The 27,326-nt window shown below is 48.9% G+C and overlaps 3 protein-coding genes across 10 annotated transcripts in view; all 3 read left to right on the top strand.

The window, feature by feature from the left end:
- The first annotated feature begins 539 nt into the window (after window positions 1-539).
- On the top strand, window positions 540-18,260 carry LOC104012683 (lactosylceramide 4-alpha-galactosyltransferase). Of its 4 annotated transcripts, none has more exons than XM_087764753.1 (2): window positions 540-631; window positions 14,423-18,260. In XM_087764753.1, the coding sequence occupies exon 2, from the start codon at window positions 14,468-14,470 to the stop codon at window positions 15,548-15,550; it is 1,083 nt and encodes a 360-aa protein (XP_087620879.1). In that variant the 5' UTR covers window positions 540-631; window positions 14,423-14,467; the 3' UTR covers window positions 15,551-18,260. The 4 variants fall into 4 exon arrangements, with proteins under 4 accessions (XP_087620879.1, XP_087620878.1, XP_087620877.1 ...); XM_087764752.1 differs by lacking the exon at window positions 540-631 and adding an exon at window positions 893-938; XM_087764751.1 differs by lacking the exon at window positions 540-631 and adding an exon at window positions 1,092-1,126.
- LOC104021556 (lactosylceramide 4-alpha-galactosyltransferase-like) overlaps window positions 608-27,326 on the top strand; it is a 73,429-nt gene continuing 46,710 nt past the window's right edge. Inside the window, exon 1 of one of the 4 annotated variants that reach the window (XM_087764749.1) lies at window positions 608-631. Coding sequence is in view for 1 of the 4 variants with exons in the window: in XM_087764739.1 (XP_087620865.1) it covers window positions 1,835-1,855 (21 nt within the window). In the remaining 3 variants the exon portion in view is untranslated. Of the gene's footprint in view, window positions 632-889; window positions 939-1,067; window positions 1,127-1,721; window positions 1,856-27,326 lie in introns of those variants that run through there. The other 3 variants (XM_087764744.1, XM_087764745.1, XM_087764739.1) reach the window with 3 other exon arrangements.
- On the top strand, window positions 23,877-26,601 carry LOC104012684 (lactosylceramide 4-alpha-galactosyltransferase). Of its 2 annotated transcripts, XR_015706347.1 has the most exons (3): window positions 23,877-23,983; window positions 24,831-26,046; window positions 26,523-26,601. XR_015706347.1 is itself a non-coding variant. In XM_009465072.2 (2 exons), exon 2 carries the CDS (start codon window positions 24,867-24,869, stop codon window positions 25,947-25,949), a length of 1,083 nt encoding a protein of 360 aa, XP_009463347.1. In that variant the 5' UTR covers window positions 24,123-24,181; window positions 24,831-24,866; the 3' UTR covers window positions 25,950-25,952. The 2 variants fall into 2 exon arrangements, 1 of the variants encoding a protein (XP_009463347.1); XM_009465072.2 differs by lacking the exons at window positions 23,877-23,983; window positions 26,523-26,601 and adding an exon at window positions 24,123-24,181 and having other exon boundaries at window positions 24,831-25,952.

Here is a 27,326-nt window from a genome sequence, read left to right as displayed (position 1 = left end):
AATTTCTTTCATGGAAATTTCTTCATGGGTACACCGTTTCGTAACACGTAACAAACATGCTGTATCATGGGAATCGTAAAAAACAGGGCTGGAAAGCATCTCAAACGAGCTCGTGCCCAACCCCTGCTCCCAGTAGGATTACCTCCATCTAAACCATTCCTGATGATTGTCATCTAACCTGCCTCCCAAAATCTCTGATGATCTTCCCACACAATTTACTCTACCCCATAACAGCCTTGCAGTCGTGCTTTTCTAAATGAAAGCCCAAATTTCCCTTCTTTATTTATGCTCATTAAGAACTTGTTAAGCAATCAGTTGCCAGGAACAATTCAGGCAAAACTTCCTCCGGCCTGAGGGTAGATGCGAAACTTGCATTGCAACATGCAAGCAGCTCATCTGCAGGCTGCTCTTTATTTATTTTTTAAACTAAAATATTCAGTTTCACGCCTTCCTTGACTGGTGGTCGCTTTCTAATCATCTCCCTTGGCATCTCTGTAGTTTACCAGCCCCTCAGGCCCTGAGGGCTCAAAGGAGGGTGGGTTTAACCCCCTGCCAGCCGAGCCCGGCCGTGCCCGACCGACAGCCATCGCGACTTGCGCTACGCTTGGTATCTATCACAGCCTGACAACAGGTAAAACAGTCGATGAAAAGCGTGGATGGGATTACAAGCTCCCGACCGGCCGTGGGGTAGAGGAGAAATTCCTGGAGGTGGGGAGGAGAGCGGGGGGGGGGGGGGGGGGGGGAAGCCTTACAGCAATTTAAAATGGTGTATTGTGAATTACAAGAAGCCCCAATCCGCCACCCAAAAAGCGGCAGTGGCCTTGCCCAGGGAGGAGCCGTTTCCCGGTGCCGTCGGGGGGGGCGATGCCGCCCGCTCTGGGGTGCGGGGGCGGCTCGGGCGGCGCCGCCGGCGGCCCCGCGTCTCCGGCGAGTAACGGGTACGTGTCCCGCCGGCTCCCCCCGGCCCGGCCCGGCCCGGCCCGACGGGGCGGCCCCCGGGAGGGTACGGCGGGGACCCGACCGGAGGCGGGACCGGCGGGGGAGGGCGGGCGGCCGCCGTTGGCGATGCCCGGGGCGGGGGGAGGGAGCCGGGCTTCTCGGCGGGTGCGGAGCGGTGGCCCCGGAGGTGAGCTGGGGCGGGGGGGCCGGCGGCCGCGGCCGGAGCTCCGGGGCGGGGGGCGCAGCCCCGCGACGGCGCCCGGGCGCAACCGGAGCGAGGGGGGCGCGGGTCTCGGGCTGCCCGTCGGCCGGGGCTGGGCGGCTTCGTCCTCCCTCCCCGCTCGGGGAAGGGTGTGTTTTTCCACGGGGAGCTTTTCCACGAGCACAGCGCGTCCCCGGCCACCCTCCCCCGTGGGTTGGAGCCGAGCTGCCCGCGGGACGGCGGCTCCGCTCGCTCCGGCGGGCGCGGCGGCCGGGAGCGCTGCCGGGCCGGGGGGACGGACGGGCAGACACGGCCCCGCCCGGCTGCCGGGCTGCCTCGGCCGGGACCCCGGGGTCGGAGCTGGCTCCGTGCCCGGGCGGAGCTGTGCAGATGGCAGTGCCTACGGTCCGGGCAGACGGGGGATGGGGGTGTGTGTGTGTGTGTGTCTCCTTCCCGGCGGCGGCAAGGTATCTCGGCTGAGGTTTGTGAAGGGGAGCTTCTCTCGGATCCCTGCGGGGATTTGTGAGGGTTTCTGCCGTGCAGGCATTGGTGTCAGAGGGAGCCATCGCTGTCAGAGGGAGCTGGCGAAGGTGCGGATGAGTGTAGCAGCCGCGGGGAAGGGAGCTGCACTTACGGGGCCCGCGGGTGCTGCAGGCTGGAAAGGCTCCATCCCACTTGAGGAGGACGAGTCGAATGGTGAAGCTGTGGGTCCAGGTGAGCGGCAGCAGCGTGGTGGGAGGACGAAGAGAAAAGGGTCGGATGGGATGGAGAAATGCGCAGCTCCTCTCTGCCAGCAGTGACGGGCTGGCTTGGGTGAGAGGGTGGGAAGACAGGAGAGCTGGTGGCAGGGGAGAGCGCAGGTGGCCCGCGTGTTCCCAAGCAGATGTGCCCTGGAAAACGTCGGGGTCTGAGCACAGATAATTTCTGAGGAAGACAGATGGAGACTCGCAACAGAGCTGTAGAAATGCTTGCTGTGTTGAGAGGGGGAAGAAAGCCCTTACGAAAGAGGTGTAAGGTAATATGTAACTCTTGTTAGAGTTAGTACTAAACTAACTAAATACTAAAACTAGTAATGCTGCTGAAAGGAAGCGAGTTTAGAAGCTTTGACTAAGAATGAACTATCCCGGTTAAACTAACATGTTTTTTCCCAGTGCGTGAGAGGCTGCTCAGAATAGATTGGATGTTTCTTAACCCTGAAGAAACCCTCTCTACTTTCTGCTGAGCTCCGACGGTTTTGCACTGTTATGCATGGCTTTTGTTGCTGTGGGAGTCAGAGGAACAAATTTTACAGAACTCAAATTCCCCTTTTTTGGTTCCTGTAGCAATTCCAGCAGCGTCTCGAGGCGCAGGCTCAGTAGGAGGAAGCACCGAGTAGGAATTCATACGCGAAGGCCTTTCTCTCGTTCGCACGCCCCTCGTTTGAGAGTGCAAAGCTGGTGGTCGTCCTTGAGGGCCGGAGGTTGTGATGCTGGGTGAATGGGAATCTGCCTGCCGTGAGTTAGTTTTAGGTGCGTAGTTCAGGTAGCAGCTGGTCGCTCTGCCCCAAGTTTTCCTTCTCACAGGATTTCCACTGGCTCTCGAGGCATTGGTTGTCTCCGTTGGACAGTGGCTCTGATGAAGTTTTTCCTGCTCAGGGGTGTCACGGGGCCAAGTTCGGTAGCTGTGGACTGTGAAGGCCTCAGTGTGCAATTTGGGGTTACCAGAGAGCTAAGTTCGGTGATACTAAAAGGCTGCAGCCTCCTGGCTGCCCGTTCTTGCATCTCTTTCTGTGCCAATGTTTGTGCCTGTCTCACCCTGCAGTGGAGCAAAACCAGTTCTTGGAACTGGGAACCAGTAAAAAAACCAAACCCTTCAGCAGAAAGGGCTTCTTCGTGCTTTAGCTTTCAGGGCTGGGCACAGCAGGGTCAGAGGAGTGTCAAGAGCCTGAGGAGGAAGGGAGTGGGGCTGCTTGCTGTAGCAACAATCAGCCATTGCCTTGTTTTTGTCGTGTCATCCGCGGATACTTCGGTATGAGGTACTTAGGAGTAGTTCTCCTTCAGTCTTGCTTTCCTTGCATTTGTTTGGTCATTAGTATAGAGGCAAGCGGCTTCTGCCAGGCACAGTTACCGTATAAAACCATACAGATGTGCCTGTTCCATATATAGAGGGGAGACCAGATGAGCCGCGTGTAGTGTTGGATAGGTTTTGCCATCAGTGCTGTTGTGGTTTGGATCAAGTTGCAGCATGTGATGGCAGGAGAGACTGGGGACACCCCTCTTGTCTTTAGAGGCAGCCCCTCAGTAAATCAGCGTAGCTGTACTATATCACTTAGCTCCCTAAGGGTTGCGCTTCCCATGCTTGTTAAAAACTTGAACCCTGTCTTCTGGCTTTGAGATCCCTTTCTCTCTCACCTGGGGTTGTTTTTTTTTTCCACGGGCACTCCTGCCCAAACACTTCAAACCGCTTACGTTGCTGGGTCATTCACACTCCAGAACAGATTCACAAATCTTATTTTGGGTGGTGCTTTCACTGGGAAACAGGCGATATGTTACCAACTCACTTCTTTGCTTGTAACTCACTTCTTCGCTTGTCTCTATTGGCTTTTCCAATTACCTTAAAATGGGGCTGGGAACTCTGCCCGACAGTTTAAATGAAGTCTGGTGGAACTTAAGATTATGGTGTTGCGAACCAACCGCTCCTCTGCACGCGAAGGGTTAAGTACAATCATGTTAGTATTTAGGTTTTGCAGTTAAAAAGGAAAAGGTTCACACTGTATGTTTTGTGTAATTGCACAAAACCTCCCACCTGTGCAAGATACGTGGGTTAATATCTCCCCATCTTGAATACGTTCAGCCTTGCAGTGGCTCTATCCAGGGAGGAAAGTACTTCTTTCATGTTCACAGGAGGAAAGTTGTGTTTGAGACAGAAGAACACTCCCCAGAGATCCTTGAAGAAATTTAGACATCTACTTCTCTATGATTTCAGGGCGGAGGTGAGATTTTATCCTTTCAAGTGACCTGTTTCTTGGCCCATAAGAAACCTGTTCCAGAGCAGCAAAGTAAATAGAAATCCCCTGAATCAGTGTGTAGTGGCCTGCTGTTGGACCATCTTTCCTCTCCAGCATGTCTCTGCATTTTAAAATCAGAGAAAGAAAGTGTTTTCCAGATTAGGGTAAGGAAAAAATCGCTACCCATTGGCCTATTAGGCTTGAAGTATTTAGTCATTAGCGTGCTCTGATACACTCTCTCTCCACTTGTTCATGCTGCTGGATGCCTGGTCACATAGGACTGACCTCCCTGTGGAAGAGGACAGCATCTTCAGTGCTTTAGCTCTGTTTTGCAAGATCTGCTGTGAGGCCCTTGCATAAGCTTGCAGGCAGCAGTAATGCTGGTGATTAACAGGATTTGCTCACTTCCCAACCAGGCGTCGTTCTGACTTCTGTATTCTCACAGTCTCCTCGTATGTGCACGTCCTTCCAAAGAGCTTCTCCTTTTCTAGCCGTGTGCCAGTATTTGCTTGAGCTGTGAGGGTTAAAATAGCGTTTAGACTTACATTTTATATGCAGTTTCCAGCCCTGTCATACAATGAGTGTGCATGGCTTTCTACTAACATGCAGTAACAGGAAACTACTATTTGAAAGCTGTTGGTGGCAAAGAGCTGTATCAGTTTGCTAGCTGATCTGCTGCTAGCATCTGTCCCTTTTGTCTGTTTGTCCTTTCCAGCAGCTTTCCGCAGCCAAATTCTGCCTTCTCTTTTATTTTAAATATTGATGTGGGGTTTGTGTGGTCTGTTTCTTGAAACCTAAAAGCTGTGAGGTACAAAAACTGCTCCTTTCAGATAAAGAAGACCCAAATGCTAAGCTATAAAAAAAAGTGTTGGGAAACTTTTCTTGGCAGCGTGCTGAATAAGATGCTCGTGTACTATTTTGGGGGGAAGGAGATACCATTTTGATGATGCACTGTAGCCAGGTTCCTGATTTTAACAGCCTTTCTCTACCCAGATCTGTTCATAAATCTTCTTGCTCCCCTTTGTCCCTGACAGTGACCCTGGCATCTTTCCTTGCTCCGCTGCACTTGTTGCATTGCTTTGTGCTCCCACCAGGATGAAACCCTTCACCACTCCATCCCCCAGGGACCTTGGTTTGGCACAGCGGAGCCCAGCACCCTGATGCTATATGGTGTTACCCCAGCAGTACACTGGGGAGCCGTGGGGGGAATGAGGGGGCTGGGCAGGCCCTCTCTGACCCATGCCAGCCCCCATGAGCTGAGTGGGGCAGCCTCGGGGTGCAGCGGGCTCAGCCAGGAGCCCCGTATGAGGCCCAGCCGTGGGGACGAGGCAGCTCTGGGGTCAGTCTGTAGGGCAGGGTCCGGATCGACGGGGTACAGGGCCAGACATAGGCATGGCTGCAACGTCACAGGCAAGAGCCTCAGCTTAAAAGCCCTCTCCACGTTTCTGAGCTCCTTCCCGGTTCCCTGCCTGCAACCTGGCTGCCTCGTACAGTGCTTTCTCCTCTGTTGAGCAATTCCATCTTCTGTCCTGCCTCACAGCTCAGGGTTTCTGGGTTGGTGATGCTTGCTGTTGCCATCTCTGATTCCTGAAACCATCCTACGTAGCTGCTGCTCCCCACCCCAGTGTCTCCTCTGCGGGGCCCAAGGGCCATGGCAGGGTGGGGAGGAAAGTGTGGAGCAGAGCAAAGTGGGGAAGGATGCAGCTGCGATGAGGAAGTGGAGGGGCTATGGCCCACCGTGAAGGAGGGATGGAGGCTCAAAAAAAGAAAATGAGGGGTGGGCTTGGAATTACCACGGGACTTTTTGAGTTAGGAGGCAGGTTACAGCTCCCACATCACTGGGGTGCTGTCCTCTGCAGCCGAGAGTGCTGGCCAGCTGTACAATACCTAGTGCTGGGGGCTTTGCGGTGTGTTCTGCTGTTGTGTCTGTCAGGTGCGAGTAAATCTTACCACTTCGTTCATGAAACAGGCATAGAAATCTCAGGAAGACACCAGGCTGTAGTGTTTTACTGGTGCTTATGAAGCTTCACTAAGGAATACTCAAGATCATTTGAGATCCTTGCAAGGACACAGAGTCTTATATTTCAATAAATAGTCTGAAGACCAGCAACAGATTTTTGTAAAGTTAAGAAGGAAATTAACCTTCCTGGGGCTTTTTGGGTAACTGGAGGTGTCCCCGAGGGGTGAGGAGCAGGTATCCACCAGAGGGCCCTCCCGCCCCACGGCCCACACCTTGGTGGCCTGGCGCAGAGGTGCTGCTCACACCTGCAGAGCTCCCTGGAAGGCTTTGGGAAAGCTGCAAGTCAGAAACCACGCTTCCCCTTCAGCCCTGTGTTTGTTTGAGCAGTTCAGCCCTGTATTCGTTTGAGCAGGCAGTCATGATTTCAATATTGGAAATCTCTGCTCTTGATCCGGTAGCTAAATTCTTTATGTGAGCGCCATGTGGAGTGTGAATAGCGTTGAATTTTAAAAGGAGCGTGTTCAGGGAGGTTACATATGATCCTGATACGCACTGGTTGAGCTAAGTGCAAATAGCGTATTATCATGAAGTGTGCAGAAGTGAAGAGAGTCAAATGCATTCTCTCTTGGTGTTTCATATGCACAGTATTAGTATTGGGGGAAGCCGTAATAAGCAAGAAACTTTAACTTAGATTCAGGTTGTGTAAAAAGTCAAGGCATTTTAAATGTGTTAACTATGGTACCTGGTATACCCTTTGGAAAGGCCACCGTGTTTCCCCCTTAGGCTGTGATGGTGTAAATGGCTTCATACTAACTGACCTCCATCTGCTTCCATACAGTCTGTAGCACGGGGGCAGAACCAAAAAGCATGTCTCCAAACACGAGTCCTTCGTCCACCTTTCTGCTGCAGGCTGCCTTATTCCAAGTATTTCTAGGGACCACTCTTGACCATAACCCTCCGCAGCACATAGAAGTGATACTCTGAATTGTTACTATGTGCTGTTCTTGGCAAACGTGCTACGCTTGAAAGAGCGAAGCGATGAAAGCGGAAGGGGCAGTGCAGAGCAGTGTTGTGTATGGTCTTTGGACTGAAAGACGCTGCACGCTTTGCTTTGACAATTCACTTAGTCCGTAGATCTGTTTTGTTCCTAATTTGTTCTTGATGAAAGCTTTGCAAGCTTCAGTTTTCCATTGTGCTGGAAAGGAAGGAAATGCATATCTGTAGCTGCTCTGAAACACCGTGACTGGGAACTGGTTTATGTAAACTTTCAGCAGCTTTTTTTTTTTTGTTGTTGTTGTACTTAAGGATGCCTTAACACTGAAAGTATTTGATAGGAATTATGCCCACTGGTTATTCTAAATTCCCTTAGCTCTAGATTCAAGCTTAAGATGCTTAATGTTGGTGCACCAAATGTTACTGAAGTCTACCTTGACAATTGTCCTTTGATACTAGTTTGAAATGTTAAGATTTTGTGTATTTTCTTGTGACTTCTGTTTCCAGCAGCTTTTAGAGGAAAAGCTAGAGGTGCACCCCCCAAAAAACTTGTTATGGCTTTTTGAGAAAAACAAAAGCAAAGGCTAAAACTGGTCAGCAGAGAGGAATGGAACTGTGGATTTGACCTTCTCCATGAAGCTGCAGCAAAAAGACTGTGGATCTGTTCTAATGTTAATCTGGGAAAACATCCTGGGCTCAATATTGGGGAGCATATTTAACAAAGCATTTAAAACCAGCACTTTACCTGACCCATGTAGAAATGCTTTAAACTTCTATTATATCACCTTCAGTGAGTTGCAGCCCTGTCTGCGTTGTGGAAGGTCTTGAATGGCATGCTCTGTGCCTTACTGAGCCAACAGCATATTGCTTCAGCCATGGTTAACTAACCATCGGGGCTGGAATAGAAGGAGGTATCTGGCAGCATGTGAAGGCCGCTTTGTGGGATGGATGTTGTCATTGATGCTGGGCTGTGGCACACCATCATGCACAGAAAGTACTGTACTCAAGGTACTTTAAAATAACAAACAAGTTTATTCCTTTGTGTGTGCACCACAGTAAATGAACTCAACAGACCTGTCCCCGGCCCCATGATAAAGTGGAGCCTGGTTTCAGTGAGGGAGGACTTGGCTCTTGACTCTCGCTGCTGTGGTGCCTGTTTGCTGCTAAGTCATTTCTGCATTGTCCCAGCAAAGTCTTAAAGCGCCTCTTTCTGACAGGGTCAGGAAACTCCCTTGCTGAGGGCTTATTAATGTTTGCTTTAGTTTTTAGTCACAAAGCACCTCTAAAGTAAAAACATGAGTGAATTCTAAGCAAACGCAGCTGCATGCTTGCTTTGGTGTGGCAGGCATTTCTGTGCTTGTGGTCATTTCCTCTTGTTTTGTGTCATGGATCAAAATTGCTAGACAGGACTTCAGTGGTGTCAGCCATCTTGTAGCTTCAGCTAAAGACTTCAGCAGACATGACAGGAAGAAATGGAGCTTTTGCTCTAGCCCTAGAGGTGTTTGCACTGCCACAGAGGTGTCTGTGGTTTTCTTGGTGCTTTCACTATTGTTGCTGCAACGGTTGTTGTAATCTGCTGCATCTGTTTACTGCCTGAGATTTTCTCTCCTGTCCAGCTCCTGAGTATCTTTAAAAGAAGTGAAACGGGGACATTGCTGTCTCCCCACTGCTCGTAAGGGAGAAGTGTTGAGGGAGGAATAGTGCTGTCTTAACTACCTTCCCCCAGTTTTCCCAAGATTTATGCTTCAGTCAAGCTGTTCTGTGAGAGCTAAACCATCAAAAAAGCTTCGTATTTATTTTGTAGGTGGAATTTTCTGCCTCGGATACCTGAGGGACCCCCCCTTCTGTTGGAAGTTTCTCCCTAGGTTGGTTTAGCTGCAACACAAAGCCTTGCTTTCCGGAGGAGGTTGTGCAGATGGGGTGGCAGTGCTGGGACGTCCTTACCTTCCTGCTTAACTGGTCGAGAGTCATTTGGCATGTGCTAAGGAGACATTTAGGGTAAGCTGTTGACAGGCTTGAGCAAATTATAAAATAACTTCTCTGGAACATGAAGGCATCAATAAATAATTGGCAAGCCCTTTCCATTGTAAGTAGGTAAATGATGACATGTCACTTACAGTCACTTGTTTTCTTTCTTTGTTTAAAGAATTTCTAAAGGATTGTACAAGGAACTTTTAGAAGCAGATGTGACCACAAAGGGCAATACATACATGAGTCATTCGGGAAGTCGGTAACCTGGACCACCTGATGTGTTTTATAATCGGTTTTGTTTGCACTACGTAGTGAAGAACTGTTCACCAGTTGGTAATCCAACATCCAAATCCAGATTTCACCGTTACAGGGGGGAAAAAAAAGCTAGGGACTTCTCTGTATTTAAACATTACAAAGTACTCTGTTATAGGCGTAGCTGGCAGGGTGTGGGGAGCCGGGGGCTGCAGGGGTGACCTGTGCGGAAAGGGGCCACGAGCTGCCCTGTGCTGGTTCCAGCTGGTTCTATCCAGCTCCAAAACAGATGAAAACAGCCCATTGCACACCAAAACCACAACCAGTCAGAGCAGCACACGGTGCCTCTGCTCGAATGTGTTTAAGAAAGGGTGGTAGCTGCTAGGGACAGGACTCACAGAAAGGAGACACAAAAGGGCACACATGAGGACAAACGTGGGAGGACACATGTGAGGATGCAGAAAAGGAGACGTGAGGAGTCACAAAAAAGGACATGAAAAGGTGACGTGGGGCAGGAGGCACAAAAGGACATGTGTGAGGACAAGTAAAAGGAGACACAAAAGCAAAGATGTGAGGAGATGCAGGAGGAGATGTGGGAGGAGACACAAGAGGACAGGCAAAAGGAGGTGTGAGGAGATACAGGAAGAGACATGTCCAGAGTAAAGGGAGGAAGAAGTGGAGGAGACGTGTGGAAGGGGACATTGTTGGAGACATGGCTGGAGGTGCTCTCTTGGAAGGAGGCGCTCTGTGTTGGAGGAGGTACCCTTGAGGGACTGCAACCCATGCTGGGGCAGAGACACCCCTGAGGATCTGCAGCCTGTGGAGGACGCACGCTGGGACAGGGACACCTCTGAGGGACTGTGGCCCATGGAGAACCTGTGCCAGGGCAGGTACACACCAAGGGACTGCAGGCTGTGGAGGACCCATGCTGGAGCAGAGGAGCAGTAAAAAGCAAGGAGCAGCGGAGAAAAATTGAGATGCAAGGAGCGGCCAAAAGAAACTGTTAAGGACTGACCTACAGCCTCCTTTGCCTCCTGTTGCCTCACCAAAGGAATTGGGACAGACTGAGTGTAACCCATGGTGAAAACACGGGAAGTTGAGAGTAGGAAGGGAGGAGGAGAGGTTGGACTGAAGATGGGCCTGGGGAAAGAGGAGGAAAGATGTTTCCCAAAGTGTTGGTTTAATTGTTGGTTGGTCATCTTTTTTGTTTTCCCTCAGTACCTGAATCAGTAATTAAAAGTTTATGTTAATTTGTAATAAATTAAATTAAGTGAAATTCCCCAAGTCAAGAACGTTTTGCCTATGGCAGTATATTCATTATGCTGGGATGTAAAGTGGTTTAGCAGTGACGTGGCCAGACAGTACAAACCCCATGCGGACGTAATCTGGGTAGAGTTTCTTCTCTCCACGTGTGAGACTGGCATACCCCTGTATTGCTGCGTCAGTGCTGTGGCATTTTCCCAGGTAAAGCCTTCTAGAGAAGGGCCAGCACCGGCCAGTTGCAGGTGTTCATGAGTGGTGACCTTCGAACAAGTTGTGTAGGCAAAAGCCATAGAATAGGTGCAGTTTGATTTGCAAACCCTTATATTGGGCTGGAGAACCTCTCCTATGAGGACAGGCTGAGAGAGCTGGGATTGTTCAGCCTGGTGAAGAGAAGGCTCTGGGGAGACCTTCTAGTACCTGAGAGAGGCCTACAAGAAAGCTGGAGAGGGACTTTTTACAAGGGCAGGTAGTGATAGGACAAGGGGTAATGGCTTTAAACTGAAAAAGGGTAGATTTAGATTAGATACAAAGAAGAAATTCTTTACTGTGAGGGTGGTGAGGTACCGGAACCGGTTGCCCAGAGAAGCTGTGGATGCCCCTTCCCTGGAAGTGTTCAAGACCAGGCTGGATGGGGCGCTGAGCAACCTGGTGTAGTGGAAGGTGTCTCTGTCCGTGGTAGGGGGCTTGGAACCAGATGATCTTTAAGGTCCCTTCCAACCCAAACCATTCTATGATTCAGGCTGTAAAAGATTCATTGTGGGGCAGAGCTGGAGTAAACTTTTGCCATTGATGTGCTGTTTCTGCAGGGTGGAGTTGCATAGCCACCTCTTTTTCTCCCACCCCCAAACTCTTTGCTGTTGCAGTACTACTAGCCTAGCAGTAACTGTACCACGTACTCCAGGTGTAATGGGGTTAAAAAAATTGCACTCCCTCACTCTTCTTCCTTCCAAACATGAGTGGAACGAAAGAGAGAAAAGGGAGAGAACAGAGGACAGATGGCAGGGTCTTGCCATTTCTTGCAACTACATGGAAAGAAAATGTCTGTTACCCTCTTAGAGTCTGAAGGAAAGCAGAGGGTATGGAGGGGAAGGGCAGCTCAGGGTGACATGGCTGTTCCCAGGCACGCCAGTGCCCAGTGCTACTGGCTGGATGATGTGTTATTGTCTACAGGTAGAGTAGAAATGCTCAAAAGCAGTCCCTCTGAGAGACTGAAGATGTGTTGAAAAATTATAGGATGATAAGGCTTTTGTTCAAATGGAGGAAAAAAATTAAGAGGTAAAAAAATTCCAGCGGAGATTAGATTTTTTTTCAATTGAAGAATGATTAATCTGAAATGGAAAATTTTGTTCTGTTATTAAGCTGACCCGTAGCTATCTATAGCAGGCATAATGTAGTTCTCTATTACATTCTGCACATTTTTGGTTTGTCTTGCAAAACTTCTGTTTCTACTGTTGGATTGTATTGATTTTTATTTCTTTTAAATTATGCAAACTTTTACCAAAAGGGAAACAGGGATTAAATCAGAGAAGACACTAAAATGTTTTGCATCTTTCAGACAATTTTTTTTTTTCTTTAAAGAGTATATTCCTTGTGAAGCCTTACTGTTTTTTTATTTATTAAGAGCCTGGTACCACTTTGACTACGCAGGCTTTGAAGAAGGCATGGGCACATTGATGACAGAGCCCTTCAATTAGACTGTGCATTGGTACACCTTATTTCAGACTGTTGAAAAACTGTTGGACTTTCTGCGAGGTAAACGCAGCTCTGCTCTTCCATCTGCTGCAACAAATCTCTTTGTGGTTAAATCTACACTTTGGACTTTAGTCACACGAGGGTTGTAAAAGTAGGAATAGCACTGTGTATCCCAGCTCCACTGCCTGACAGGAGGGTGTATAAGTGTCGCCCTACACTTCAGTGTACTGCTAGAGAAGGTCTGGTTCTGTGGGTAGAATAGGTGGGAAAAGAGGAGAACGTGTCTTTTAAAGACGACGGCTGTACTGAAGGCTTAACAGTCGTAATGTTCGATTCTCTTTCACAAACTGTGGTTTTAAATGGTGAAAGACGGGAAAAATACGATTATTTTTTTCAGTGAAGGAGAGTGTTAAGTACTTCAAGTCTAGAGGCTTAAATATAAAATTAAGAGCGTGGTCAAGAACAGTGTGAAGGAACATAGTAAACACTACCATGTTGTGGAGCTTTGTAGCAAATATGTGACACAGGGTGGTTACTGAGGAATAAATGGAAGGGAAACAAGTACTGTTCTGTGATTCTGGGAGCTGAGAACTCTTGACAGGAACAGATGATAGCACTGGGGTTTTAGATGAGTTCTCAGTTTTGGGGAAAGCTGGCAGGTGGTTCTCCTCTGGGGAAATGAAACACCTGAAAAGCAGCTGTCCCACTCACTGTCAGGTGTCAGGCAGCAAACTGGAGGACAAAAGAGAATCTAAAATCCTGGTATCTAGGATTCTTCTTGTACATGTCTGTCTCGAAAATAATGGACTGATGAAGATAAAATGGAATAAATGCTGTATTTCCTTACAAATGGCAAGCACAGCATGCATCCAGGGAAGTAAGAATCAGTCTTGGTTTGTGATAAACGAAGGGAGAGGTTTGACCATATTTGGTTTTGAAGGAGAGTAATCTTTGCTTGAGGCCAATGTATCATACCAGATCCAACAGTCCGAGAGATGTGAGACTGCTGCTGCTCCACGTGCAGACAGTAGTGAGGCTGAAGATGTATTCAGCAAGCACATGCACACAAAGAACACGTATACACTACATATATGTGTACACATACATGGCTGGCCACACAGATCACAGGCAGACACTCAGAGCACCCACATGAACGTAGGCAGCACCAACAGCCTCATCCTGCTCCCCTCTCTGGCTGGTCCACTGGATCTTTGCTAGCTATTGCACACTTGCACACCCACACTCACTCCAGTTGCTGGCACCACGGGCACACAGGCCCTCCGACCTGCGGTCTGACCCCAGTTGCTGCATTCACACCCCGATATGCACACGTGCACGCAGAATTGAAAGCCCTCACCCAGGAAAGAGTCAGAAAGGAATTTAATAAGAAAACGAGAGAGACTGTGCTCATCAAGTGCAGGGCATGGCCAGACAAGTGTACTGACCAGCAAGCTATTTACATGCAGGTGGCCCTTGTTAACCCCTTACACCTCTATTTTCCCACTCTTGTTCCTTCCAAAATCACCTAAATCCCTCCCTTGCCCTGCCTTTGGTTCCTTTGCTAAATATCTCATAATAAGTCCTGCGCGATTCCAAACTGTTCTTCCCCTGCACCCCGTAATATGTCACACCCCTAGGCAGTGACTGAAGGGTGATCTGGAGAGCTGCTTCTGGTGACTGTGGTGATGGGTTTCATGTCTGGACACTGGGACAGCCCTGGCAGGGGCCCAGGCAAGGTGCCGGTTCCTCCGGAGTCCTTGATCTGGGATCCTGCCTGCCATTGTGCTCCTGTGCTCCTCTGGGCTTGGGCAGATGGGCCTTTGATGGGCTGACGGCCCCTGTGATGGGCCTGGGAGTAGCCCAGCAGGGTATATTTGGGGTCCCCCTCCTGCCGTTGTCCCTCTGAGCTTTTTGTGGGTGTGCAGATGAGCTTTGTCACATAACCTCACAACCTGAACATGGGCTGTGGTTTCTGATGGGGTCCTGTGGGAACTGTGGCAGCATGGAGAAACCAGGATGCTTTTTTAAAGATGACCTACAGGTGTAATTCAAGCATGCCGGCATGAAAGAGAGTTCAGCATGCAGCTCTGCCGTAGTACTGTCCTGAGGCTTGTGGTCTGTTGCCTTCCCTGTCAATTTCTTTTTCTTCTTTCCTCCCCTTCAGATCACGACGGTTGTCTTGGGAGAGCAGGCTCTGACAGGAGCGAGAATGCCCACGATGTCCAACTGCCTTCTAAAACTGACCCGGGTGGTGCTCAGCCACAAGCTCAGGGCTCTGTTTATCCTCACCTTTAAGTTCATGTCCTTTGCCTCCATCCTGTTGTACTGGAGAATCACGGATGACCCTAAGGGCAGGGGCCAGGTCTACAGCTTACCGGTTGAAATCCGCTGTGCTCACTCTGTGCCTTCTCCTCCCCGCGCCATTGCTGGTGGGCCCCCTCCTTCCCCAGGGGATGTGTTTTTTGTGGAGACCTCGGAGAGAACTAACCCAAGTTACCTGTTCACGTGCTCTGTGGAGTCAGCAGCCCGGACGCACCCTGGGACGAGGATTGTGGTGCTCATGAAAGGCTTGGCAAACAGTAATGCCTCATTGCCCAACCACTGGGGCTTCTCATTGCTGAGCTGCTTCCCTAACGTGGAAATCCGGCCCCTGGACTTGCCGGAGCTTTTCTCTGGAACACCTCTGGCAAAGTGGTACTTGCAGGCTCAGCAGCGTTGGGAGCCTTATTTCTTACCCATCCTGTCTGATGCCTGCAGGATTGCCATCATGTGGAAATTTGGTGGCATCTACCTGGACACCGATTTCATTGTGCTGAAGAACTTGAAGAACCTCACCAATGTGCTTGGTACCCAGTCCAAGTATGTACTGAATGGGGCCTTTCTGTCCTTTAAGCCCAAACACAAGTTCATAGAGCTTTGCATGCAGGACTTTGTGGAGAACTACAACAGCTGGATCTGGGGGCACCAGGGCCCACAGCTCCTAACTCGTGTCTTCAAGAAGTGGTGCTCTATCAGGAGTCTTCGGAGCAGTACGAGCTGCAAAGGAGTGAGTGCTCTGCCCCGTGAGGCTTTTTATCCCATTCGGTGGCAGGACTGGAAGAAATACTTTGAAGTGGTCAGCTCCTCGGAGCTTCACCACCTCTTTAATAACACCTATGCAGTGCATGTATGGAACAAGAAGAGCCAAGGGACAAGGCTAGAGATCACATCCCAGGCTTTGCTGGCTCAGCTGCATTCTCACTTCTGCCCTGCTACGTATGATATCATGAAGAAGGATTCTGAACGGCGGTGACTCAAGGGTCAGCTAAGAGATGTTACCCGGGAGCCCACAACTCTCTAGCTGTTCCATCACAAATGAACCTTCTTTTGAAGTGAGGTGGTGGGAGTTGAGGGTGAAACCCATTTGTGGGGTGTAGGTGGAGCCTGTAGCTTCAGCTGATGTCTGTGCAGCTCTTTGTCTTGACTTTGCCTACCAGCAGCATTTTGTTTCTCTGCAGGACCTTTCTTCTGCTCTGCTTGGTCAGGTAGAGAAATCTCAAGAGGGGAGCAAGTGCTGGGCCACTTGTGGCAGCCTCCGTCAGCCTTTCAGAGGAGTAAGGCCCCTTTCTACAGCTCTAAACCTGGAAAAAGCCTTTGTAGAATTGTGTGTATCATAGCCTGATTCTCAGGACTTCTGAAGTGCTGTCCTCAAAGCAACGAAAGGATGGGAGAGCAAAGAACAGGAACTGAGGAGGAAGTTAAGGATGTGCTAGAGGAGGTGTCCTGAGAAAAATGTAGAGGAAAACAGAGGAGAAAGAAAGGGCTAAAGCAACTTCTTTTTCTTTTCATTCCCTTCTCTTCTGAAGCTTTTTGTGGAGACTTTCTCATGTCTGGTTTAAGCAGGATGTTGCAGTCTCTGTTCAATGTCGTAGATCTGAAGATGTGGAAATTTGGTGCGAATCAAAACATGAGGATTTGAGGCCAGCTTATCATTTAGAAGGAGCTCTTGTGCAGCAATGTTTTAGTTTGTAGTAGTGGCAAATGAACACACTGCGATGAGCAGGAGAGCTCGTCCGGATCACACCTTAAATTGCACCTGACACAGGAAGAGCTGAACTATCTTTTACACTGAGTTTGCCTCTGTGACCAAATGTCCATAACTGCATCTAAGATGCACCAGATCTTTCAGCACTTGGACGGATCCTAAAGGAAAAGCATGATATTTCCAAGGTTATGGAGAGCTTGGTAGGGAACCTGTACTGTCTAAATTCAAGTCCATTTGTGAGTCATTTATGGTGGACCTCTGCAAGTAGCCTGGAGTACTCCTGCAATTCACTGTCTAGGAGTACAGATCTCTCCTGGGAGGTCTTGAGGAGGGCAGTGGAAAGCTTTACTCTTCTCCTTGAGCATCTTCCTGAATTGCAGTGGAGAAAGTTAACGTATCTCTCGCAAGGTGCTGTTGTGCCTTTGAGGGTTCCCACCACAGAGGCAAGTTTGCTGGACACACTGTGGGAGAAAACTCGTCCCTTGCCTTGATGGCCAAAAGGACGTATTGATGCTCTTACAGTTTTTGTTGGAAAATAACAGAGAAACAATGAGAAACAAGAATAAGGTTGAGACCATCAGCATCATTGCATCTGGTCCCCACCACACTCTAAAGGGGATTGCTGAGGCACATGAGCTTGGCACTACGATAGGGTTAATGCAGATGAGCAGAGCATTGGCCATCCCCTCTCCTGCACTACTAAGAGATTATGATCGTACTGTAAAATCTTTTCTGCCTCCAGTGTGCCTCCTCTTCTTACGCCTAGGAACAGCAGTGGGGTGGTCCAGTGGCCCCTTTGATGACCACGAGTTGGTCAGATCTTCAATGTCACCTGGCCCCAAAGTGACAGCTCTTTCACGTGGTGCTTCCTGCAAGTCCTCTGAGTGTGACTCAAATGATTTCTAGAACTGCAGTTGTCTGAGGCCTCTTCTGTTTCCCAGGTCAACCATAAACAATGCGAGGTTTGCTCAGTTTAGCCAAGGCAACGGTGAAAAATGTAAAAGACTCTGCATGCAACATTTCTCCATTTGTCTCAGGTTTATTTGTCTCTTCTTTCATGATAAAAATGAGAAAGACGAATTGCCCATCACTTTTACAAAATGGTTCCCTGTCCCTCAGGGAATGTGGCTGTGGGAGTTTAAGGAAGGTGTGCACTTTTTTTTTTAAAGCTGAGCATTTGAGGGGTTTTTTTATGCTTTTTTTTTTTTTTAATGCAGTGTTGATTGGACGCCAGTGCTGCTTTGATTGAAAGCTACCTGCCTATGAATTGGGCAGGGTGTGAGGTCCGCATACAAGTAGCTACTCTGGAGTGAAGAAGGTGCTAGAAACACCCCTCCAGTGGCTGGCACCACATGCGTGTATGTATGTAGTGCTGCCCCTTTGTTCTGCCCAGCTTTGTGGTATATCCTGGAGGCATTCAGGATTTTGAATGTCTGCAGCTCTCCCAACACAGAACATCTTTAAGAACAAAGACTTTGGGGGAAAACAGCAGATCTTCCTGACCTGAAGCATTCTTCAACACACTAAGTGGTATAAATGGATGATGTTTTCACTCCCTACTCTCACTGTCACTGCTCTGTGGGCTTTTTTCATTGCTTTCTTTAGAAGCAGCCACAAAATTGTCAGCCCTGGCATAGTGTGTGGTCAGCGAGGCATGGTTTCTTCTTCTGCTGGTTTCTTCTGTTTTGGGCCCTTTGGGCTAAACAACAGAAATCTTAGTGAGCTAGGAACCCCTACCAGAGATGGTAAAATGGTGGTTGGTGATTGCAAAGGCATAACAGGGGACTCTATGGTGGCAATACCATGAACTGATTATGGGAGTGTTTGGGACCCACTGCAATGAAAATCTGGCTTGATGTACCATTGCTTATTCTAGGAAAGCGCCTTTTTGGATAAGTTAAGTGATTTTTTTGTTGTTGTTTTTCTTTGTTTTTTTTTTTTTTTTTCCCCTGTAGAGTCAATGTTCCAAGGTTTGATAAGGAGAGAATCAAACCAAAGCAGCCTTTGGCCTTTTCCCCTTTGTCTTGTGAAAGAAAAATAAATACAGTTTTTACTATTACTTCTCTCTGCCAAGATGTGCCATTTTGTTCTGCGAGGCGTTGGTGGTAGGTCTGAGCAATCTGTTAGTTATTATGCAGAAAAGCATTTTAAAGTTATGTCCTGAAGTGACTCACTAGAATTAGGAGTGTGGAGTGAACATAAGACAAGTTGAACATAAGCACATGTAGAAAGAAGGCTATGTGGACCACAACTACATGCTATCTTTGGGACTTGAGCGAAGGGAACAGAGGAAAGCACAGTGTGTGGTACTGATTCCTGATCCAACCAGGTATCGCCCCATCATTCATGACCTGCAGTCTATCTGAAGCAAGGCATTTTAGTCTCACTCTGAAGGTCTGGATGTTATGGAATAGGAAACTCCATAAGAAATTGTGTTGGTTTTTCCGTGGGTGATGGGCTACAGCCTCCCTTAGCAGTGACAGTGTCTGTGCTCTTTTAGACCTAAAAGTGGAAACCTTGTGCTGCAGCTATTCATTTTCCCACCTGCCTTTCAGAGCCTGACCTAAAGACCCAGGAGTCCAGGGGAGCATTTTGAGAGGCTGTGAAATGACTGGTGGTGTCTGGTGTGCAGAGGAGTTTTATTGTGACTCCTTGAGTCAAGAGCCAGGGATTTTCCCTTGAGATGGAGAATAGTTGCCTGTGCTTTCTTCATTGCTGATATGCAGTCGAGAATGATGGGGAGTGGTGAGAAGGCACTAGCTGTTTCTTGCCCTGTCTCCTTTGTCCTTGAGCTCATGAAGGTTAGCTGGTATCCAGGTGTGCAGCACATCAAGGAGAGAAGCCAGGGGTGGGGGTTGGAGATGCAGAATTGGACAGTGTAACAGAAGAGGAGTAAGGAAGGATCAGTAGGGTAATCCTGGACCTGGTCTCCTGGGAAGAAATTGAATTATGATTATTTGCTCTGTGCTGTCTGAGAGCACTCCTATGCCAAGAGCGCTTGTGTTGGGGGTGATCTAGGATACGCAGTAAGTGACTCTCTTTTTCCCCCTGTTCTCCCTGTTTCTTCTCCTTCCCTTCAAAATGTGTAGTCCAGGAAGGCTGTGGTGCAAAGCAGGTTAAGAGCCCTTCCTGGGGGAAAGTGCCGTTACCTGCCTTAATCATATACATGTTGGGAGACGAGATCTGCCCAGGGCTGGTTTGTCCTCAGCAGGAGAGAAGAGGAAAAACAAATCTCTCCACATGCCCTGTTTGGATATGCCATTTGTGAACACTGGTGCTCTGGTCTTTATGTACTTCAGGTTAATCTCTCTCAAGTATTTGTGACCATTCCCTGTCTGTGCTTGGCTTGTGGTCTCTCTGGTACCTTCTTTGCAGCCATGCCTGGAACTCAGATGAATAGGCATAGTCCAGAAGAGAAAACTGCAGGAGGAAGTCACTTCAGCTGTACCCTGCCGTTACAGCTCAAGCTGAGATCACAGAATCACAGAATGGTTGGATTTGGAAGGGACCTCTGAAGATCATCTAGTCCAACCCCCCTGCTAAAACAGGTTTACCTAGAGCAGGTTGCCCAGGACTGCAGCCAGGTGGGTTTTGAGTATCTCCAGAGAAGGAGGCTCTACAACCTCTCTGGGCAGCCTGTTCCAGTGCTCTGTCACCCTCAAAGTAAAGAAGTCTTTCCTCATATTCAGATGGAACTTCCTGTGTTTCAGTTTGTGCCTGTTGCCTCTTATCCTGTCGCTGGGCAGCACTGAAAAGAGTCTGGCCCCATCCTCCTGACACCCGCCCTTGAGATATTTGTAAGTGTTGATAAGATCCCCTCTGTCTCCTCCAGGCTAAACAGACCCAGCTCTCTCAGCCTTTCCTCATAAGACAGATGCTCCAGTCCCCTTATCATCTTCGTAGCCCTCCGCTGGACTCTCTCCAGTAGTTCCTTGTCTCTCTTGAACTGGGGAGCCCAGAACTGGACACAGTATTCCAGATGTGGCCTCACCAGGGCAGGATAGAGGGGGAGGATAACCTCCCTTGACCTCCCTGGTCACACTCTTCCTAACGCACCCCAGGATACCATTGGCCTTCTTGGCCGCAAGGGCACATTGCTAGCTCATGGTTAACCTGCTGTCCACTGGGATTCCCAGGTCCTTCTTCGCAGAGCTGCTTTCCAGCAGGTCAACCCCTAACCTGTACTGGTGCATGGGGTTATTCCTCCCTAGGTGCAGGACCCTACACTTGCCTTTGCTGAACTTCATTAGGTTCCTCTCTACCCAACTCTCTAGCCTGCCCAGGTCCCTCCAGATGGCAGCACAGCCTTCTGGTGTATCAGCCACTCCTCCGAGTTTTGTATTGTCAGCAAACTTGCTGAGGGTATGCTGTCCCTTTATCCAGGTCATTGATGAATGAGTTGAACAAGACAGGACCCAGTACTGACCCCTGAGGAACACTGCTAGCTGCAGGCCTCCAGCTAGACTCTGCACCGCTGATCACAACCTTCTGAGCTCTGCCATTCAGCCAGTTTTCAGTCCATCTCACTGTCCACTCATGTAACCCACATTTCCTGAGCTTACCTATGAGGGTGTTATGGGAGACAGTGTCAAAAGCCTTGCCGAAGTCAAGGTAGACATCCACTGCTCTCCCCTCATCAAGATGTTGACCTTTAAATTTGTGTATAATGATGGAGCCAAATAGCAGCTGACATGGCTCTGCAGTATGTTGGTAGAGGTGCAAGAAGTAAGAAAGTACTCTTCACAAAGTGGAATTTATGTCCAGGGGGAAAATTAGGTAGGCGCATAAAGTCTGGCAACTTAAATATGAAAACACGATTAGGCTATAGAAAACATTGTTTGAAAAACAATTAACAAAAGATATTAAAGCTACCAACATTTTTTTTTTTTTTCCAACTGCGGAAGGAACAGGAAGCCTGCTAGAGAGGCTGAAGGTCAGTAGGAGATGAGAGATTGAAAGGGAGTTCAGAGATCAGTTTGAAGCAAACCAAAATTAGTTTCTGCATCCAGCTACACATAAGAGGAACTTGGGGACATTTCTCTACACTGTAATCCCTCCTTGTGAGGGATGCATGCCGCAGACTCTTGCACATCGCCATGTCCATGGAATACGTGTCAGGACTGAATGAACATGATGGGACCTGATGGGATGCATCTACGAGTGCTGCCGGAGCTGGCCGATGTCATTGTGAGACCGCTCTTTGTTATGCTTGAAAGGTCATAGAGATCAGGAGAATCACCTCCCTGTCCTCCATGTGCCTTAGCGTAGCTTCTAGGAGGATCTGTTCCATGATCTTCCCAGGCACAGAGGTGAGGCTGACAGGTCAGTAGTTCCCAGGGTCCTCCTTTTTACCCTTTTTAAAAATGGGTGCAATGTTTCCCTTTTTCCAGTCCCCGGGGACTTCACTTGACTGCCATGACTTTTCAACTATCATGGAGAGTGGCTTGGCAACTACATCAGCTGATTCCCTCAAGACTCTGGGATGCATCTCATCAGGACCCATAGACTTAGATATGTTCAGGTTCTTCAGGTGGTCGTGAACCTGATCTTCAATTAGAATGGGAGGAACGTTGCTCCCCTGATCCCCATAATATGGTCCCTGGACTCGGGAAGTGTGAGGAGAGAGGATGCCAGTGAAGACTGAGGCAAAAAAGTACCTCAGCCTTCTCCTCATCTGTTCTTACCAGCTTGCCAGTTCTGCTCATCAGAGGGGGTACGCTTTCTTTAACCTTTCTTTTCTGGTTGACATACCTGTAGAAGCTCTTATTATTCTTTGCATACCTCGCCAGGTTTAGCTCCAGCCGAGCCTTGGCCTTCCTGATCCCATCCTTACACAACCGGGTTACACTGCCAGGTTTCAGGGACCTGTGAGTATCTGCTGTTGCAATTTGAAAAACAGAGGATTGCAGAGACTGGTGGTGCTTGGTCGGCTTCATGTACAACTCGTGTTGTACCATCACCCAGTCACCCAGTTGTCATCCAGTTTTGGTTGTTTGCATTTTTTTGTTGTCCGTGGTTTTGCTACCAAGGAGAATACCAGTGAAGCACATTTACAGTCATGTAGGGCAGGAACCCCTTTGCTCCCTGCAGGGTGCTCCAGAAGCCCTTAGGGGCACCAAGAGTAGACGTGAGCATGTGCTGATCCAGCAGCATCGGCTTGGGTGAAGTCCTTGCACAGAGGAGTTACAAGGTCTTCCATGTCTCTTCCCTTTGTACTACGTTTTATCCTTTTTGTGCTTGGAAGAAAGGAAACTTGCTATCGTTTAAATGTCAGCCTTTACCGTATGCAGTAGGGTGTCTGTGTACATTTTACAGTGTTTGTGTGGACTGGGGTTTTTGCTTTGGTTTTTTTTTTTTTCTTTGCGTATTTCCAGCACTGCATTGGTTAGCCAGGCTTTTAAATTTAGCAAGCAAGGTCATGAAAATTACGTGAAATGCTATGCAGTACTTTGGAAATCATGTATTGTCAGAAAACATGCACTAGTAGGTTTCTTGCTCTGTGGAGAAATTCTTGTGGCATGTGAGTATCTAACGAGTCCTCGTCACACTCTCGGAGGGTCTCAGCATCTGCCTGTTTCTGCATTGGTATGGGGAGGAGAAGCATTACCTTCCTTTCATTGGAGTACTGAACGCATTTTGGAAGAACAGGGTCAGACACGTCCACATCAGCAGAAGGACCAGTGACCAGGTCCAGGACTAGGACCAGTGTGCCCAGTGGCATCTTATGATTGCCACTGGGGATCTAGTGAATGGATTACGCATTCATCTAACCCTAATGCAGATTACACAAGCAGAGAAGCGACTGCAGGCATCACTGCCTGTAATGGGAGCCGGACAGGTGCCTATACCGTGGACTGTTAACGTTAGGTGAGATAAAGCCTACTGTGGCTCCCAGCAAACCTGGGCAGAGCCAATGCAGGGACAGACTTGAAGAGAGAAGGACATGGGCTGACCAGCTGGAAAGCATCTCAGCAGGAAAGGACCTGATGGTCCTGTGGACAAGAAGTTGACCAGGAGCTGGCAGTGTGCCCTTGTGGCAAAGAAGGCCAACAGCCTGCTGGGCTGCATTAGGTAGAGCATCGCCTGCAAGGTCAAGGGAAGCAATCCTTCCCTGCTACTCAGCACGGGTGAGACACATCTGGAGTGCTGGCATAAGAGGGAGTATTTCCACATGGATGAGTGAATTAATTGGTTGAAAGAGCGTGTGTTCAAGGCAGTATTCAGAACTGAAGTCTTGGGGTGGGAGGAGGCAGCTCTATGAAACTCTCAGCTCAGTTCTTGTGGCAGCCACCCAAGCAGCGTGAGCACTGGGAATTCTTAGCACAGGAGTAGAAAACAGCAAAGCAGTTTCCTGCCACAGTATAAAGCTTAAAGTGTAGCGATAAGCCTTTCCTTCTTTTTTTTTTTTCCTTTTTTTTGCTGGTTCCTTCCTGATTAGATGGGTTCTTCACAGCGCAGCTAAATGACCCATCAGCTGCATGACCCTTCTTTCAGCCAACGTATTACCTGAATGTATGGTGTCACATCCTCCTTGATTTGCATGTTATCTCCATGTGTTTAGACTCCACCTTTCACCATTTTTTTTTTCACAAAAAGGAAGTGCCAGACCATAGAGTTATAGGCGCTGTCAGAGACACTAACTTCTTCAAAATCTTGTCCAGCTGAGCAGTGCCTTTTGTGGTGTCTTGAAAGCAGGGACAGGTGAGTAGTATTTGTAGTTTCTGTGAGTGGGACTTGCAATTTCAGAGGAAGGTAGGGAGACAGATTTCCTGTGTCTGTTACATGGAAGAACGAACTCTGTCCCCTCAAGCCTGTATTTGCTTTCTCTTTTACAGTTCACCAAGCTAGAAATGACTTATAGGATTCAACAGGCTGCAGTGTGGAGGGAGGGGGAAATAGGTACGTAAAAAGCAGAGTGGGGTTTTTTCGCTGCACGTAGCACCCACAGCACATGCTGGCATTTCTGTGCAGGAGAAGAAAATGTTCTGGGACTCCAGAGCTGACAATTTGTGTATTGGCGGCCTCTCGTCTGTCCCCAGAGCCCCAGTGCCTAGTGGAGAGCGGTGGCTCCGTGCTGTTGCATTTGGGAACCTTGCAGTGTGTCTGACAAGTTATTTTCAGGCTACATGGGGAGTTTAGTATGTGACCCAGTTGCAGGAATCAGATGTGAATGACAAATGGCATTGTGCCAGCTGGGTTCTCTGTCCTGTTGCCTGTCTGTTTGGTTCCAGATGAAAGCTTTTGCTGTTTCCTGAAGCTTTGTGTCCTGGAGCATGGGGATTTCGATTTGGAGGGGGGACAGAGGGAGGCAGGAGAAATGCCACAATGCTCCTTGCTGCTTCCTCCTCAGCTGTGCATTGACCTGAATGCCCTGTGACTGCATTACAGACAAGCCAGGAGACTCTTTCAGAAATGACCAAAAGGCATAATTGAGGCATACTGCCCTGAGGTGAAGGAAGGAGAGTTCTCTTCTGCCGTGGCACTGCCCCAAGGCTGGTGGTCTGCTGCCTTGACTGTCAGTGTCTTTTTCTTCTTTTCTCCCCTTCAGATCACGACGGTTGTCTTGGGAGAGCAGGCTCCCAGGATGTCCAGCTGCCTGCCAAAACTGACCACTGTGGTGCTGAGCCACAGGCTGGAGGCTCTGTTTATCCTCACCATTTCATTTGTGTTCTTTGCCACTGCTGTGTTCTACTGGAGCACTGGGGAGGATGCTGAGGGCCAGCTCTACAGCTTGCCTGCACAAAGCAGGTGTGCTCAGTTTTTCCCTTACCATCCCCATCCTACTGCCGGTGGGCCCCCTCCTTCCCTAGGGGATGTGTTTTTTGTGGAGACCTCGGAGCGAACTAACCCAAGTTACCTGTTCACGTGCTCTGTGGAGTCAGCAGCCCGGACGCACCCTGGGAAAAGGATTGTGGTGCTCATGAAAGGCTTGGCAAATGGTAACGTCTCATTACCCAGCCACTGGGCATTCTCGTTGCTGAGCTGCTTCCCTAACGTGGAAATCCGGCCCCTGGACTTGGAGGAGCTTTTCTCAGGGACACCTCTGGCAAAGTGGTACTTGCAGTCTGAGCATCAGAAGGAACCTTATTTCTTACCCGTCCTGTCTGACGCCTGCAGGATTGCCACCATGTGGAAATTTGGTGGCATCTACCTGGACACCGATTTCATTGTGCTTAAGAACTTGAACAACCTCACCAATGCCCTCGGTATGCAGTCTCAGGATGTACTGAATGGGGCCTTTCTGTCCTTCACACCCAAGCATGAGTTCATGAAGCTTTGCATGCAGGAATTTGTGGAGAACTACAATGGCTGGATCTGGGCTCACCAGGGCCCTCATCTCCTAACGCATGCCTTCAAGAAGTGGTGCTCCATCAGTACTATCCAGAACAACACGACCTGCAAAGGGGTGCATGCGCTTTCCCCAGAAGCCTTTTATCCTATTTGTTGGGAGGACTGGAAGAAGTTATTTGATACAATCAGCTCCTCGGAGCTTCACAAGCTTCTTAAGAACACGTACGCGGTGCACTTATGGAACAAACTGAGCCACGGGACAAGGCTAGACATCACATCCCAGGCTTTGCTGGCTCAGCTGTATTCTCAGTTCTGCCCTGCCACGTACGCGAAGATGAAGAAGGACTCTGAAGAGCAGTCTGGGCCTGTAATGTGACCTGTGGGCCCTTGCCTGCAGGGAAGTTCCCCAACTTGAAAGAAACTGAGTGCCTTCTTTCCCCTTCCACAGAGTGCGTTTCCAGCCCACGGAGGAGGTATTCTGTGTGCCATCTCAGTGATTTTGTACCCTTTCCGATATCTGCCTCAGATCCTGCGTGCTTCAGCTATACACCAGAGCCTGAGTTTGGACTCTCTTGTCCTTCAGCAGCCCTTGATGCTGCAGGGATGGGTGAACTTGTTCATTGGTGCCTATCGGTTCCTCCTCTATTGTTGTTCTCTCAATTGTATCAGGCCTGAAACGCCTCTCGTGTAGTTTCAACAGCTGTCGGAACCCTTGGCTTGCTCTGTGTAATGTTTCTAAGTATGTGAATAAATGCCAGCCAGTGCTACAGGCCACGGTTTAGAGGAGATTAGGACCAAACTCCCCGGGAGTTAAAGATTCTTAGGGCTGGTGAACTTTTGGGAGAGACTGCGAGGATAAAAAAATTGCTTTAAGAAGACCAGGCTGTGCAAAGATGCAGGATGCTCAAATGTGCAGCTTGTCATGCATTTCTTATAACTCTTGTTTCAGACTGGATACCAGTTGTACCATGGTGAAATACTGACATCTTTATATGGTAACTTGCCCTGGTTCTCATATGGAAAAATGATCAGTCACTAATGGTATGATACCTTGATGTATGTCTGAATGTCTTTTTCTCTGCCATTACTCTGTACTTGCTGTTTCTTCACTACATAGGAGTTCCACTGCACTTACAAGCTATACCTGTGGGCAGCTCTGTTCCCAAAGGGAGTGCATGTATTGCCAACCTAGTAGGACTAACATCAGCACATGGATGTGTATGCTGGTTTGGGTGCGATAGAGTTGATTTTCTTCATAGTAGCTAGGATGGAGCTATGTTTTGGATTTCTCCTGGAAACAGCGTTGATAATACAGCGACGTTTTCGTTGTTGCTGAGCAGTGCTTACAGAGAGGCCTTTTCTGCTTCCCACCCCACCAGCGAGGAGGCTGGGGGTGCACAAGGAGTTGGGAGGGGACACAGCTGGGACAGCTGACCCCAACTGACCGAAGGGATATTCCACACCACACGACATCATGCTCAGCATATAAAGGTGGGGGAAGAAGGAGGAAGGGGAGGACATTCGGAGTGATGGCGTTTGTCTTCCCAAGTAATCGTTACGCGTGATGGAGCCCTGCTTTCCTGGGGATGGCTGAATACCTGCCTGCCCATGGGAAGCAGTGAATGAATTCCTTGTTTTGCTTTGCTTGCGTGTGTGGCTTTTGCTTTACCCATTAAACTGTCTTTATCTCAACCCATGAGTTTTCTCACTTTTACTCTTCTGATTCTCTCCCCCATCCCACTGGGGGGAGTGA

This window comes from Nipponia nippon, unplaced genomic scaffold, assembly GCF_047370975.1.
Source record: "Nipponia nippon isolate SJK-2023a ecotype South Korea unplaced genomic scaffold, ASM4737097v1 scaffold_3, whole genome shotgun sequence".
NCBI classification, from domain to species: Eukaryota; Metazoa; Chordata; class Aves; order Pelecaniformes; family Threskiornithidae; genus Nipponia; species Nipponia nippon.
This window is presented reverse-complemented; position numbering and strand designations above follow the sequence as displayed.